The sequence below is a fragment of the Aulostomus chinensis genome, chromosome 16 (genome assembly GCF_037954235.1).
Source record: "Aulostomus chinensis isolate RoL2024-O1b breed Wild chromosome 16, RoL_Achi_v1.0, whole genome shotgun sequence".
Classification (NCBI taxonomy): Eukaryota; Metazoa; Chordata; class Actinopteri; order Syngnathiformes; family Aulostomidae; genus Aulostomus; species Aulostomus chinensis.
In genome coordinates, this window is record NC_141335.1 from 5,405,501 (window position 1) to 5,422,751 (window position 17,251).

General features: G+C 42.1%; 2 protein-coding genes across 3 annotated transcripts; one reads left to right on the forward strand and one right to left on the reverse strand.

The window, feature by feature from the left end:
• Positions 1-1,224: 1,224 nt before the first annotated feature.
• On the reverse strand, positions 1,225-12,581 carry LOC147247257 (galectin-related protein-like). Of its 2 annotated transcripts, none has more exons than XM_086180245.1 (5): positions 12,279-12,581; positions 11,724-11,818; positions 11,538-11,626; positions 10,778-10,964; positions 1,225-7,493 (listed from the first exon to the last, which is right to left on the reverse strand). In XM_086180245.1, the coding sequence occupies exons 1-5, from the start codon at positions 12,310-12,312 to the stop codon at positions 7,350-7,352; spliced, it is 549 nt and encodes a 182-aa protein (XP_086036371.1). In that variant the 5' UTR covers positions 12,313-12,581; the 3' UTR covers positions 1,225-7,349. The 2 variants fall into 2 exon arrangements, with proteins under 2 accessions (XP_086036371.1, XP_086036372.1); XM_086180246.1 differs by having other exon boundaries at positions 11,724-11,807; positions 12,280-12,580.
• Positions 11,615-16,877, forward strand: LOC147247258 (uncharacterized). Its single transcript, XM_086180244.1, has 5 exons — positions 11,615-11,752; positions 14,257-14,667; positions 15,534-15,711; positions 15,972-16,066; positions 16,372-16,877. Exons 2-5 carry the CDS (start codon positions 14,281-14,283, stop codon positions 16,561-16,563), a joined length of 852 nt encoding a protein of 283 aa, XP_086036370.1. The 5' UTR covers positions 11,615-11,752; positions 14,257-14,280; the 3' UTR covers positions 16,564-16,877.
• The last annotated feature ends 374 nt before the right edge of the window (positions 16,878-17,251 follow it).

Here is a 17,251-nt window from a genome sequence, read left to right on the forward strand (position 1 = left end):
GTAATTCATGTATGTGCAGCTGCTCATTAATGCACCTGACCGGTGGCGGTTGATTCATTGTAAAGTTATTTTTACACAGTTGGAGGAACTGGCCTCCAGTCATGCTTTGAGCTAAATTTCTGCCCTCTTTTTTTTTTTCTTCATAGGAATAATGTATTTCACCTCTGCCGCAGCTGCATGTTGGAATTCCTCTGGCATCTATTAAATATAAGAATATTTATTGAATCCTTTTTGGTGGTGTACTCAAGTAATAGCTATGACTAAAGCTATTGAGGAATACACACCGTGTTTCTCCATCAGTTGCAAATCCATGGTTTATTGTATTCTGTTCTACAGTGCATTTTTAATAAAACTGCAAAAACTAAACCAGGACAGATGAATTCTATTGTTTAACCGTATGAATTCTATTTTTCTACTATTCTGGTTAGAGATTTCCATTTTGGACTTACACAAATTATGAATTGCATTGTTAAACATAAAATGGATGGAATAGAATGATTCAGTCCATGAACATTGTCTTATTTGTGTGTTGGCCTCCATTGTTGCACCCTATATCTATGGAATTTGGTGTTATTAAATAGTTAAATGATAGCCAGACAAATCCAGCTTTGTGCTTAATTTTGTACGCCCAGTTCCACAGCCCAAGACTCGCACATGAGAAGTCTGTTGGATTAGATTCGCTTCTAAATATGACAAAGTGCGAGTATAAAGATATATAAATGGAGACACGAATAGAAATAAAGCTAGAAATGTTTACCAAAGACAGAGTATTTATATACCACTAAGATGTAAAAGTAAAGAAGGCAACAGGCTCTTAACTGTACTCAAACGTGTAAAGAAAAACAGTACTTCGAAAATGTTCAAAATGTTCTTTCAAGTGGCAACCAACATGCCTCCTATTGTGTTTTTTATGTTTTTGTCTGTTGTGAGTGAAAAAAACAAACTAACAAGTCTGTTATATATTAGTAACTGGTAGAAAGTATAGATATTTATGTTGAAAATAAGTGAATAGAAGTACAAAGTTTAAAAAAAATAAATAAGTACAGATAATTGCAAAATCTACTGCAGGACAAGTTGTTCTTCATTTCTTCCCATCTCTGAAGACCAGTATACAATATTTTTGTACAATTAGCTAAGTGACCCTGCATACTTGTATATTTGAATAGTATTAGTAATTTTTTTCCACACAGAGACACTGAGCACAAGTATTTACCAAGATGAGAAGTTTATTGGTTTGCAAAGTAGCAGTTTTTACAAAAGCATGAGGAGAAAAAACTTGAGGAGAGGCCAAACACAACGGTAGAATGCATCGTCTTCATCTAAATGCCGCTCCAGTGTGTATTCTCAATGAAGCGTCAGATCGCAGTCCCTGCAGGGATTTTCAGTGCTCCTTTTTTTGTGTGTGTGTGTGTGTAACTGCTTTTGAAAAACTTTTTAGAAGATTAAAGATACCCTTAAATGTCTGAACACACACACACACACATACACACACACACACACATTTCATAACTTGTTAACTTTTAGGGGTTAAAATCTCTCATTAGGTTCAACTTTTGAGAGAGAATCTAGAAAGCAAAGTGTGTAATATTTGTTCTTCCATAATCGGTTTCATTACTTCCATATAAAACACTTTTCAAGACGCTTTCATATAAATAGCAAAAGTCAGTATGCTACCAATACAGTACCAACACACACAATCCTGCTGGTTACACGGCAATAAATAAATGATGAGATGATTGCACAACCACACAATACGTTAGATCAGCCTACTTCTACTCAGAGAACATCACGATGAAGCCTTTAACCATGTAGGACCTTCTAGAAAGTCGTTTTGTTGATCTACTTTTTGAAAGTCATGGGGGAAAAAATGCAACTGAGTTTAAATTCTTGCTTTAATGATTATGACAGCATGGATTGTAATTTGGTAAGCAGCTACAAAAAAACTGGAATCATCGTAAGACTATAAAAGCTTCACAGGGCAAAGAAAGATCCAACTACAAAAATACGCTCTGATAAATGGTTTAAAAAATGAAAGAGCATGCCTGACCGGAGCAAAGTTGACAAAACCTCAAAAATTCAATATACACACACAAAAAAAAAAACCCACAACTCCCCAGGTATGAATGTACACGCCCACCAAAATGCTTTCTGCTTCTTACTCAGCTTAAAATAAAACCTGTGTTCATAAATATGTACATCCAAAGTCCAACTGTCCCTCCTCCATCAGATGCCCTCAATGTTTGAAGGAACGTGGCAACTTTTCAGGAAATACGTCCATTTGCCGTCCTTCCCCAACCCAGACCCTTCTGTCCTCCTGCAGCTGAGACCCACATTGACTGGCAGGCCGCTAGTTAGCTTAGCAGTGAATGCTAGTAGGTGGGAAAACATAACTTTGTCAAAAATCATCAGATACACATTTAATCAAAACAATTTTAAGGTTTCTCATGGCCTCTGAGTAGGATTATTTATGGACAAATCAAGATCCTATACTTTATCTATTTAATAACCTTTTTACTGAGCAATGCTAAGCCTTCCCATCCACTACCATTTATTGCGCTAAGCTAACTAGCAGTCAGCAGGTCTCTGAAGGTGTCAGGTCCCTAACACTTGTTCTGGCTCTGGGTAGAGAAGAAAAAAAAAGAAGCAAATGTTCCAAAAAGTTGCCGTGTTGTTGTGAGGGAAGGTAGGAAGGCTGTAAACGTCAATTCCAGGTATGAAACTTGAATCCTGAATATTTGAGGTAATAAAGTGTTACCAACACCTGGGAGTTTATCGTCAGATTACAATCAGGGAGAGAATGACATTCAGCTTTTTTCTGCTCTGGTTTTAAGTGACTATAATTTTCAGTTTTCCCAGGACTGTTCTTTAAAAGGACATGGGATCATTAGGAGATCAGAAAATGTTGCATTCAACACATTTACAAAAAGAAACAATTCATGTAGAGGTTTTTTGAATACACGGGCACATGTGCTGGCTTTGTTTAGTCAACCTTTAAAGTGCATCAGTACCAAATAACTAAGTTGAAGTACCCTGCACACATAATAGTACCCGAACCACAAACACTCCATGCTTAAAACCCCACAACGACCCCAAAATACAATTAGCTAACGCTGGTGTAGACTCTGCTAAATCCAGCAAAACACACACAAAGCGCTCCCTGGTTTGAGCCCTTTAACACAAAGTCTTGAATTGCTCATCTCCTTCCCCCAAAAGTCCTATCAACCCACTTTTTATACATGTTTTGTTTCTTCTACAACAGTGAAACGTACTACTGAGTTATGGTGATCATTTTTTCATGGTGCATATCAACAGGAAACTTTAGTATTACACACGGGTTTTAGAGAGAACACAAACGAGAGCTGTATCCAAAGACACACCCGTCAACACAATTACATAACACTTGTACACGTTTGTTCTGTTGGAATACTGAAGTGGTGATGCAGCGCACTAATTCATATCCTCTCCAACTGCCCCCTCATACCAAACTGAACTCATTTCCTGTTTGCATCCGAAATAAACCAGCGCTTGCCAAGCGAAAACAAGAGCGCTGGCACGGAGGGAGAAGTCCATCTGACCAACCAGGAGAAAACAAGTTTGCCTCCAGAGCAGTCGTTGCAGAGCAGCGAGTTCACTGCTTCATGAAACCATGACTTAATGCACAGTGCATCTACACACAGAGAGCAATTACTCTGCATTTGAATGAATTCAGCCCGAAGAGCAAATGCAGCTCAGAAATGCAGCTTCATTAATGTGAGTGATGGTAGGCATCAATTAGTCAGAGCCCTGCAGAGAGAACATCTGCACAGACGTCATGGCTTACTCCAGATTCACAGCAGCAAAAGATGTTGAGCTTGTTAACTCTGAATATTACATTTCCAAAAAAAACAAGTCTTGCTTCTAATTCCGTGCAGCATCGTGAAACACAACACTGCATCTTGGCTGCGTCAGGCAGAACTGTGACATTCGATGAAGAGCCCCCCTTCATTTCACACTCTGGTTTGACTATGAAGTACAATATTGCTTCTCCCTCAGCAGGTTTAGAGTCGTCATCTAATTCAAACCTTCTTGTTAGTCACCCTGGTTTATAGGTTGGAAATAGCTATTTTCATAGAGCCATTAGAAGCCTTTAATAAGAACTTTTGACCTGCAAAGTAGAAATGCATGATACTGGGTTTTTATCGCAGCTATCAGACATCTTTTGTCATTGTCAGCTCTTTAAAATGTTATTTGCATTGATGCATTTTCTGAAAACACACGCAAACATAGTGATCATAAAGAATTATTAATACACATTATTATACACATACACACACACACACACACACACACACACACACACACTAATGACCAATGACATACTGATGTTAGCGAGCATCCCTACTTTCAGCTTGTAAAAATCCCTTTGGCGTCATACTGTTAACTATTTTTTTCCAGGCCTGACATCGTGTGTATGGTACTGTTTTCACCTTGTGAGTGTGTGTGTGTGTGTGTGTGTGTGTGTAAGAAAGATCAAGGTAAAATGTAGTCTTGGACACACCTACTGTTGCAGGCTTTTAGCAGGAGTCGGCTGATAAGCACCAGCTAGAGGTGGGACAAAATATTGATCTCCCAATATATAGAAATACTTTGAAGATTCCATATAGATACTTCAATGCCAAATTGCTTTTTTTTTTCAAACAGCTGTTGCTCTAAACAAATGTCACCAGTTGCGTTACCAGGCAATACATCATGATAGTACAGCACTGAAACCTCTAGTCACAATTGTGCAAGTGGCAGAGACAAATATTTGGAAGTGTGCTGAGGAGCTGAAAAATGGCGGAGGCCTGATCATAGGAAGCAGAGCGCGCACCCACGTTCCTTCCCTGACTGGCGGGCTGGTGCTAACATGTAAAACTACCAAATGAACTGTTTCACCGACGACCAACTTCAATGCATCGCTACTGACTTACAGAGATAAACACAAGGGGATTTGTCATAAGTGGACAAACAAAACGTTTTTATTAATGGCTTGTATCTGCTCTAGAACATGTAATAATTTATAAACCCAGGTGACTCGCTCTATAATGGGTACCCATAAATCTATGCAGTCACATTCTTACCTAATTATTTGTGTAAAAACTTAACAGTGCATACTGATCATCATGTGAGAGGAGTAAACACAGCACCATAGTACTTGAGTTTTACTTTTAAGGTAACATCTGCTGTTATTTTATCCCACATCTATGCAAAGTGAAGTACTTCTAGATGCATATAACAGTGCTTGTTTGACCTGTAAAGATCTGCTAGCTGCATTTAACAAGAATGAAGCTGCTTTATAAACTCCAAAATAAAAGAAAGGGAAAAAAGAAGAAACAGATGTGGAATGATTCAGGAAGCAAACACATTAGACATACTGTCGGAATGGAGTTACACACCACCAAAAACACTGAGGAATTAATTTGTGCATCAACTACATGTAAATTTTCTATGCTACTACAGAAACATGAACACTATACATTCAAAAATACCGTCATCAGGACCTGACCCTGCTTCCAAACAACCAACTGACTAATCAAACTTAGAGCTGAATGTGTCCCACGTGATACACTTTGACAGAACAGTTCCTCTTAATTAGTTTCTAGTGTGTGGTTTTTTTTTTTGTTTTGTGTTTTTTTGAGAGAGAGGAAAAGTTGCATATCGTATCAGCATGTAGCCTGGATGAGGTCTGCATAAAAAAAAACAAAAAACAAAATGAGTAAAACAGAAAAAAACAGGGCAGATTCCAATTCAGAAAACATCTTTGAGAGTCCGCAGCCTCATCGCACATCAGTCATAGTTCTACTTCCTGTCCACTTGCCAAACACCTACAGGAGAACGTCTGCAGTGAATTCTCAAGCTGAGTGCAAACACACACACACAGCAGTGTACAGTATGGGATGTATGTAATCCTCATTTTTGGGCATTTAGGTCGGTGAGACTGCAGCGTGTTACCATGACAACTGGAACAAACCCAAGGGATGGCAGGGGATTGCCTAAGGAGTTGGAAATTTATCAGCACAAAGAGAACAGGGTGGAATACTTGACTGTTGTCATCTGCGGTGTTTTAGAAGATGACGGCAACAAGGATCAAACCTCTAGCTGAGTGAGATAAAAGCCGCAAACGACCTTAAATGAGCCTCTGTGAAGAAAAGACGTTTTTATTTCTACCCCCGTGGGAATGAGGATGAATCTCTGGTTAGATCCGACACCGCAGAACATCTCTCTGTTGTTGGGGGGGAAAATCCTGATCAACGTGTTTGCGAGAGATGTCGAATCCCAATTACATGCCCACTTACAACGGCAACATTTACATGCACTCAATATTCCAATATCATTCCGCTGTGCCTTTATTCTTAAAATGACAGGATTCTAACTAAGCCGTTTATTACCAGCCACACAAATTCAGAGTAGCGAGGTTTGTCAGCAACTGAGGGAGGAACTCAAGTTGAAGCGGTCATCGTTTGCCCTCCGTCTGGTTGGAGCAGTGCACACGATGTGACTTTCCAACTTAACTTCTTTGAATGTGAGGTCATTAAATAAAAGAAAGGAATGTTAAGTGTTGTGTAAGATTACTTTGTTACAACAAATTTAATACGATTTTGAGTTCGAGTTATAGCTCGTTAGCACATTTACACATCTGACCGTAAACAAGTGAGAAGCCATGTGCCACAGGGTCTGAAAATGGTGCTAAAAAAAAAAAACGACAAAAAAACCCGAACATTAAAAAAAAAAAAAAAACGGAACGATATGAGATGCATATTCCGAAAATACATATTAAGACATATCCCATATGTCTTAATCAGAAAATGACGAATTCAGGAAAGGGCAAAATTACAGAAATCCAACCGGAATGTGCTGTTTAGGAGTCTCGTCAAATTTTCACCCATCTGCAAGCGTTTTCCAAGCACCAGACATTTACTCCTGAGTATTTGGTTCCTTAACAGCCAATTTTTTTGTTTTTGCAAACCTGCTTCTATCTCAATGTGAATTCAACATAATAAAAACCCGCTATTGTTAAGCTGTGGAATCCCTGCTCTAACAAAACTGTGCTACGAAGACCCAACACTCCCAGAAATCATATTATTAGGATCCTGGTTGGAGAGGAAAAAAAGATTAAACGAAAGAGAGGAACTCTAACTTATCGCTGCAGGAGTCTTATTTTCCAGTTGCTATGATGCTGCTGTGCTGCACGATGGGTTGATGGTGACACATATGTGTTTGTGTGTGTGTGTGTGTGTATGTGAGTATATGTGTGTGTGTGTGCGCGTGTTCATCTGTGATCAAGTCCTTTCTTCACACACACACTGGACCTTCAGCACTGGAGGGGGAAGTTAACCGAGCTTGGTGATCTGTAGATCTCCTTGTATCCGTACTGTGTCGATAGAGGGCAAAGATTTTACTTTGTGATAAAAGTCAAAGAGCTGGTGTCCATCCACAAATATTCGGAACCTCTGGTGCTCGCAGTGGATCTCAATCTGCAGGACATGGAAAAGAGCAGTCAAGACTTGGTCACTGAAGACATACAAGGAAGTGATGTTTGGGGACTTTCTTAGAGCAGAACAAACTAAAAGAAAGAAACAAAATTAAATGTAAAGACAGAAATAAAATGAATAGGAAGGAAAAATGGAAAAGGAATTCAAACAAAAAAAGCGTAAATACGATATTTTATGTACTCCACAGCAAAATCAAAAAAATCTGTGAGTGCATACCTTGGCCAAGGTGAGCAACGCCCAAAACAAGCAATGCTAAGCGAGCCTTTGCATGAGGGAGCAGACCAAAGCGTGCAATGCAGGGCAAATATCGATTCCTGCCTCCACTAGAGGGCACTACAGAACACAAATTCTCCTACACCACTTCAATCAAATGTTGGCTTCTCTTACGTAACCACGAGGGGGCGCTAAGAGTATGACTTCAATTCAGCTAGTGGACGTCTTCAGGCTGGGACTGTCAAACTTTTAAAGTCCGGCAAAGATCTGATCATGTCATTTCTTGTTCTGTGCTGAAATATCGAAAACTGGCTGCCCCACCAGGGTAAAAACCGTTTAACCAAAACTGACAGTCTCCACAGGAACCAATCACCAGATTCTTCAGAAATCTGGATGGATCTGTTGACCCACTAGAACCAGGAGTACATCAAAATGTTAAGAAACATCCTGTTGTTGCCACAGGTGGCGCTACAGGCCCAAAATTTAAATCAATATTCTTTCTTGGCTCATCTATCATGGTTGTAGAAAATCGGTATTGTGCTTTCTGTGTAAATCTGCTGACAGACAAATAAACAGACGCCGCCGGAGACATGACCTGCTAACGGGAAGTCAATTTTCAACTGTGTAAACAATTCTCTGTGTACTTTGGACACAAGAAACCACACTCGCCGGTGGAGCTGCACTCCAGGGCCGTCTGCGTCACACATGTTCATCCACATGCCTCCAAATTCACGAGGCAGTTCGCTTGAAGCAATCTGCATGACAGGCTTTAATCTGCAGCCTCCTGCCTCCAACGGAGTCATGACTGCCGGGTCATACCGCGACCACACTGACACCGTCACACAGCTTTCATTACATAACCAGACAGAGAGAAGGCCTCTAAAAACACATTTTGAGATTGCATTTGTTGTGTTGCCATCTGAGGTTGAGATAATGATGCACTTCTGTTGGGGAATTTCAGACTAAACCTTCACTGTGTAGTAAAAAGAGACATTTCCATTCATCTGTTTAAGGGTATAAATTATTTTTAGTAGAGCACCATGTGTGTTTTTCACATTCAGATTTACTAGAGCAGAATATATGACCTCACAGTGCTATGAGGTCCTCGGGTCTGAAGACATTTACTCATCGTGCACATGTGCCGCTACCCCCCCCCCCCCCCCCGCATCCACCACCAACAGCTGATGTTGCCCATCACGTAGCTAACACACCGCTACACAGGAAGCAGCGATACGATATAGCGTGGAGAGGCATTTCCTGTTTCGCTCACATTACAACTGTAACATGATGGCTGCTTGTGGTTCTGACATCTGGATTACAAGTTACTTCCTAACAACTCTGCGTTTCGGTCCATTTAGCACACATTCCAGATAGCAGCGGATGTTTTGTGGCACACATCTGTTCTCGTTTAGTCCTGCTGTGGCACTTATTTAGCCCTGAATGACTGAGCCACACCTTATATGGCCGACATCTGGCCTTGGTCGAGCCCTTCTCTGCAATGCATTGGGGCGCACTCAGACCAAATGACACGCTGCGACGGTTGTGCACCAGTGTCACTGGTACAGTTTGATTTACACTTGTGCATTGGATCTACGTCATAGCTTGATCATGTGACCTAAGGCGAGGACGAGCCTCTAAACTTCTGGCTGTGACGATAACCCGCCAAAACATTAGTTGGTAGCAGGGTACTGTTGCGGTCTGCATCCACATAAGTAATAGTTACGTTTTCCAAGGAGGTGCTTATAAGGATACACAGAAGGCTACAGCAACATATTCTCTACGTACCCAACAAATCAAGTTTACCCCCCATAATTCAGAAGGTGGTGGTAATATTCACCTACAGGCAGATTACAATCCCTCATTAATCAACGAGAGGAAGAACATTCTCAACACCTCCAGCAGATCCTTGCCACCATTTCATCTCCTCAACAACAAATCAACATAAACTGTCACCGGATGACAATGACAGTCTCCTCCATGTTCCCAGTTACTCGGTGCAACAGCAGAATGCAGATTGCCAGGTGCTCCAGCACGGCACCGCATTGCATCTCTTCCCACTTTGACTGTACCTCAACTTTTTTACTACACTATAGCGCCGCTGAGGCCTCGACCGCCACAGCTAAACTGTACTATCCCCATTCAAATACCCGAGTACCCGTCTTTACTGCAGCACCTGATTTGGTCTGAATCCAACCTTAGGGACCACATCTGCCATGACCTTGAATCAGGTTGGGTTCATTATATTTGGGCCATGTCTGCACGTGTCAATGCTGCAAGTAAGTCGAAAGTGCCAGAGTGTCCCAGATTAGGCCCAAATGTGCCTGCTATCTGGGATAGCTCACACTTTAATTAAGAAATGACATATTAGCTCTGTACCACAGACTGCGACCCAAGATGAGGACAAAAGAATGTCTAGGACTTTTTTAACCCTTGATTTAGTCTCACAATCAGGAAGCAGCATCTGAAGACATCTGTTGTGTTCCTCTCGTAACTGGCAATCACTCAGGTATACAAAGACTTGAATGTTCCAAGAGATACACAATAGATGTGAATCGCTCCAATAACTTTGAACATTCTCTTTATCACGATTTTGTACTTAAATATTCAAGTGTACATTATCTATATCAATGCTTTTTAATGTCCTCTATCTTCTGTCCCTTTGCCTCCACTAAAATTGCATGGAAACAATAAATTGTCACCAAAAAAGTAGCAGAAAACCAACACTAGAACAAGTATGTTTGAGTACTTCTGCTCCAAAAATGACCCAAAAAATAAATGTAATGAAGATGACTTTTGTATTCTCAGTTGTTTTGCCAGCAACTAAAGTGATTTGTCAGATTTGGTTCAATCAAAGTAAAATCCAGGAGGTGAAATACCAAGTGTACCATAGACTGAAGTCTGGACAACAAAGAATGATGCCTCGAGGCACCCAACAACATCTGAGATCACAAGTTCAGTCCCTGCATGACAAAGACTCTCAACCTGAACATGCTAGCACACTGGTTTCTGCATAATCTGATGTGTGAATTATTCAAAGGATTTTTTTTTTTTACCCTAAAAGGCTGATCAGGGATGAAGGGAAAGTAAGCAGTTGACGCCTCCTCCTCTGTCCATTTCCCAGAGACACGGGCGTTACGCAGGAACTGGCGGTCGGTGAAGCGGGCAGTGAGTTTCAGGGCCACATCGTACGGACGGTCATCCTTCTCTGAGTCCCGGCCGCAGGTCAGACTCACGTCAAAGCTGAAGGAGAGGGGAACAGAGGAGTCAGACGGGGAGCAGGGGTGATGTCAGATGTAGGAGTCTAATCTGGGATCAGTCATAATTCTGCTGGTGGAGGAACAAAATCAAAACTGCTTGCTAATTAGGTATAATCCCTGCAGCTAGTTTGGGTTCACCCTCCTCCCCTGCAGCTGTGTTTACACACAAGCATTTTGGTAGCTTAGATGCAGCAAAAGAAAATATCCAGCCAGAGATTCTTTTCACATGAACTTTGGCTTGAATTTTGCAAGCAGCCACTGAACAAGATGAGGTCATGGGGAGATTTCTTCAGAGTTTGACACAAGTTTCCATGTAGGGTTAGGACACACCCAGGCAAGTCACTGGGGTTTCTTTCTTCTCCCTGGAGCTGAGGGAACGCCCTGTCTCTGCATACTTAAGGAGCCACCATTCTCTGTGGCTGGAATGGCTGTGCAAGTCCGACTGGCCTTTAAAACTAAACAAAAATAAAACCACCCCCACCATCTCCGAAACTAATCAGCGTGCACATGACAGGCTGATGAAACACATCCAGATAACGTGCAAATGTAATCTTACCTGTCTGGCTCCAGGTCGACAATGCCCATCACTATGATCTTCTTCCCCGGACGCATGCCGCCCCGGATGCGTCCGCTGAACGGCACCGTCTGTAGAGTTGAATGAATGAATGAATGAGGGAATGACGCACAGCTCCCGGCGAGCTCTACACACTCCAGAAGAGCCATAAATCATCTCTCATCCTACCAGGAGTCGGGATATATCCTCCTTGTCAGGTGAGATGAGGCCGGGGTTCCCTAGCGAGTCATTCAGCTGGTCGTCTTCCACATTCTTCAACAAAGCCCGCAGTGACAGAACACACACACGGTGCATACATCAGGCATCTCATAAACACTAGTAAAACACACATGAGACCCTTTTTTGTGTTTAAATGCACGCGGTGTGGCCCTGCTGTCCCCAACAAAGACGAGGTGTCACGTTGTTAACGGCGCTGCTGCTCGTAAATCACACACAGGCTCCAAGTTGGCCGCATTTTGCACTGCGCACATTTATTGCAACGACTGAACGAACCAGGTGAGCACGCAGCATCGCTACATTTCTCAATCTAGTTTCCAATTTCCTCCCACATGAAAGAGGAGTCGCATTCAACGCGCTGCGCAACGCGCCCCGCATTAAAGAGTTAAGCACGGGATAATCGAGCTAACGGTGCGCCTAAATCAAACCTACTCTCTAATTATGCAGAGAAATAAACACAACGCCCCATTCATCAGCCCGGCTCACTCGGCAGCGTCAAAACACTCACTATTCCGTCGTTTTCCGCTGCCTGCACCGCCATCTTGATCGTGAATGGCCTCGGATGCTGGTTGTGGGAGCGGAGGCGGTGTGGCCCTGCCTGCCGGTGAGCGCGGCGCAGCGCGGCGGTGCGTCAGCGTCGTGGCACTGACTGACTCAGGAAGATTTTCCAGTTCTGCTACTGCTGCTACTGCCGCTGCTGCCGCTGCTGCTGCTATTCCAGAGACTCCACGTCTTCAGTAGACTGACGGAGACGCAGTCACCTCGCAGGACATCCCTCCGCTCCTCTATCCCCCCTGAAATGGGTGGATATTTGCTGACGTATGCTTTATCATAATTACAGACTAAAAGCTTAATCCCCGTCTGTTGGAGAAGGCTAATCAGAACAGATTTCCCTCAATCCGTCACCCAGTTAGGCAGCATGGGCTCATTTGATTTCAGCAACACCCCAGTAAATAACTTTGAGTCAACATGTGTGTCTTTACCAGTTTGAACATGGCAGGAGCTGCACCTTCAGTCCTTCTGAATGGTACAATAATGCACCACATTAAGCTTCAAATGATAAACTTGTTTACGCCCCCCCCCCCGCTCATAATAGCTTCTGACTGAATGAATAGAATGTCTGCACATCATTGAATAGACCTCTGACCCCTGTCATGCCTGCAGTCCTTCCATCTCCCCTCTCCTCCTGCCAACCGAAAAAACTGTTTCCTCCTGTAGATTAACTGGTTCAGTCTGCCCCCCTGTGGTCATCTAGTGCCATTACATGCTATAGCAGAACAATCTGCAGGGGATGTAGGGATATTAGCTATCCAAAGCAGTAGCAACAGCTTATTCTGGACCACTTTGGGTTTTCATTTATTTTGTTTCCCTTATTGAAGAATAGTCTGGAGCCTTTTATAGATACAGATGCGAGTACAGCAGAGTGCATTTCCAGCGCAAAAGTAATTTGGTGACCTTCTTTTTTACTTTATCTTCAAGTTTGGAACTGCTTTTTTTTTTTTTTTTTTACGTGCTCACGCTCTTTAATTCTATCTTGTGATATCTCAGGAAATACCTTCAAAATTGTAACAAACAACCACAGGGACTCTAGGGTGAGCTTAAAAGATTCTGGTGGCCAAAGGTCAAAGGTCAGAGGGACAGGCAAACATCATGGTGATCAACTGCAATGAATATCGAGTTCATCATTTGGCCTAGAAACTACTGTCAAATCCTCCAATGTTCCAAATATTTCAACTTTCCGTCCCTATCATTTTACTTAGACTCTTTTCCACTGTCCCAGCTATGGAATTGTTACGTTTTTTTGATAAAATTTTACACTTTTTAAAATATTTGAGCTTACTTTTATTCAGGTACTAGTCAAACACAGAGGCATGAAATACATCTCATACATTAAAAACAGTCAAACTAAATTTCAGTCTGGCCTACGGTGTTTTAAAAAAAAAAAACCCAACAAGCAAAACTTCATTTGTTCCAAACAATTCATGAATAATTCATAATATGACACTTTTCCACATCGTGATTTAGCATCACAGCCTTTAGCATTTACACTTCAATTTTTTTCAGAGTTCTCCAATGATTATTGGTGTCACTGCAAAACCTCTGACTCATCGGATCAATTCACCAAATGTGTAAATAAAAATTTCAACAGAGAAGAATTATTTTTGTCTTATTTACTTTTTTTTTTTTTGCTCCTTAGCCCATCAAATCGTGGACATCCTCCTGTGGGAGGAAGTGCATGTGTAGAGTTGTGTAAGTGTCTTCCTAGTGACCTACGGGTGGCGTAGTGTGCTTGTTGTGAAACGTGCTGCCTTCGCGGACTCCTCGTTGCCTTCCTTCCCCGGCGTACTTTAACTAAAAATATGAATGATATATTGGAAAAATGTTGCAGGTAATACCACAGTAATACATAGCAAAACGAAGTAAATACTGTGCCAAGTTATTTGTCATAAAATATCACCGTTCTTTTTTGTTTTACGAAAAATAGAAAAACCCACGTTCCTGGTGGATCATGAAGGCACCACATGCTACTTTTCTCCCTTCACCTCCAACCTCACCACGCGCAGCAGTCATGGCCGTCCCTGTTGCACTGATCCAGGGTGCGAGTAGAGGCTTGGGGCTGGAATTCTGCAAACACATCTTGAGGAACTACCCTCCCGCCTGTGTTATCGCGACCTGTCGGAACCCGAACGGAGCGGCAGAGCTGCGGGACCTGGTCGGTCAAAACCCGAGCAGGCTTACCCTCCTCAGGCTGGACGTGAACAGGGAGGAGGACATTCGTGAAGCCGCTGAGCGGGTCAAGGAGAACTTCGGTCGGCTTGATCTGATGGTCAACTCCTCGGCGATGCTCCACCCCTCCGGGAAAGGAGAGACCAGCCTGAGGGACGTCTCTGCTCAGGTGACCGGATCTTTTCATGGGGTTTTAACAGTGAAATCAGGGAAAATACACAACTTATCCTCAATAAGCCACAAATCCCTTAGTTTTTGCTCATTTGAGTTCTTCTCAAGTCAAATTCCATTGCTTAAGGAAAACACTCACTTTGAACAAACACTTTAAAGGTCAATTTACGAGTCATTAGCTACTTCCTGCTCTGGGATGAAACTAGGTTTAGACAGCCACCCAGTCTTGTAATGAATGAGACATTAATGTAATGTTAATAATGCACATATTGTACCGTCAAAATATCATATTTATGATATTACACATCCTAAAAAGTGAATTTTTCACACAGACAGGCTCAGGTTGGTGTTATAATTGCCTGGCATCACTGTTAGTGAATAATTTGACAGTAGCCAGTTGCCCCATCGGATGAGATTATAGCAGCTTTGTAGCTGCATGCAGAAAAGGGGAGAAAAAAAAGATTATTTCCATCTCTTGGTTGGACAAAAAAGTTATGACAATAGAATTCAGGTTGAAAAAACTCGTTTCCCTTTAAGGTTACATTATCCTTCATTGCACTTATTCATTTTTTACCTAATCGCAAATAAGAAGGAAGAAGAAACACTCAATAAGCACTGATGAATTTGACAGTGTTATTATTTTCTTTAAATGTTCTCTTGACGCTGCATTTATATCATTAATTGCGTTGTCTATCAGTAAACTTGCTCGCTTGCTTTTATGTTTCTTATTATTTGCTGAGTTTCGGCCTCAGCTGGTCTACCTTAAACACACCAATTCATTCGTCCCCCGGAGCTCCGCCCAGTATCCATCCCAATGTCTTAATTGCCCAACCCATATATTGAATGACTTGTATTCTCCCTCAGGGCATCATTTCCACCTTGACCACCAACACAGTGGGTCCGCTTGTCATGGCAAAGTATTTTGCGCCCCTCCTTCAGAAGGGTGGAGGGGGATTCGGTCAGCAGCCGTCACAGAAAGCCAAGCAGCACAGCGGCATCATCGTCAACATCACCGCCAAAGTGGGATCGATTGGCGACAATGGTAGGGAGTGGTGAGGAATCCTCTGACCGACGCTCGGAGGTCGGCAAACAAATCCTAGCTTTGCTTCAGAAGTCTGTGGCGAAGTCGCAATCATTACGTCTGTGCGTGCATTACTCTGAAGTTGGATACGCTGCAAAATATGTTTATCAAAAATGACTATTCTTACCTTTCAATTAAAAAATAAAGGTCTTCATTTCAGTTTTGAGGCTAATAAAAGCAAATGAAGGTGCCTTCACCGCCACCTCTCCTCCTCCCTTCAGGGCTCGGTGGCTGGTACAGCTACAGAATGTCTAAAGCGGCTCTCAACATGGCTACCAGGAATCTCTCCATAGAGCTGGGCCGCACTCGACCCAAGGTGGGTTTGACTGGGATATTTGGGAATAACTGAAGTGGGGTCGGATACCCACGCGACGAGATCCATTTGTGACAATCTTTTCTTTTGATTCTACATTTTTTACATTTTAAAACACAACTCCTGGTGACCCAAAGTATGGATGATTACCTTAAACAACCCTCTTTAAAACAGTCCGCAAAATCCTGCGTCTCACAATGAACAAATGTGACAGTGGTGAATTGGTGTCCTCTGTCTGCCTGTCTTTGCCAATGAACTTTACTGTATCTTCCAGAGAGTTGACTAACTCGCCCCTGATGTTTCCCCAGGTTGTGTGTGTCTCCGTACACCCAGGAACAGTCAACACCGACCTCTCTCGACCGTATCACAAGAACGTACCAAAGGAAAATCTATTTAGTCCCGAACACTCCGTCAACTGTCTGATGAGCATCATAGAAGCGCTGGATGTTGAAAAGACGGGCAAAGCTTACAGCTGGAATGGCGCTGAGCTGCCCTGGTAGAACCGATGAGTGCAGCGGCTTCAAGGCAAAGAGAGAGACGAGTTAATAACCTCCTGATGTCAGAAATGTGGGAACTGACATACGTCGTTGTAATTGCAGCAAACTTCCTCTACCCCACTACCAAACTACTACCTGATAAATACGTGCATCAGCTCCTGTACACAAACCACCTGATGCAGTTTGGTGAGCCGTCATTTTCATATCCATTTGAAGTGATGGTCATTTTTGAATGCCAGCACTGTGTCCAATAAAAAAAAATTGTGATTTATATATTCTTTTTTTTTGAATTAACTATATTAAAATGGCACAAGGAATTATGGCAGTGTGTTTGTGCTACATGTGGTGTCGGAATGGATTCATGGGAGGTCATCCGTGTGTGAGCTGTACGAGGGGCCCCTCAGTTGGATTGACTCCTGTGTGAGGGACCCCATAGGTGAAGCAGTGGATTGTTTGTGCACGTCTTGTGTTTTTATAATGAATTTAGATTAACTTCAAACAATTAAAGATGGAAGCTTTTAATTGCTAGTATAACATTAAGTCATACCACAACTGCATTAACTCAGACTTGCTTTTTTAAAAAATTTAATTATAGCTATAAATTACTCTTAATTTCTTTTGAACTATTGAGTGAACTTAAAAATATCTTTTAACCAGCAGATGGCAGCAGTTAAGCAGTTTATGGCTCCTT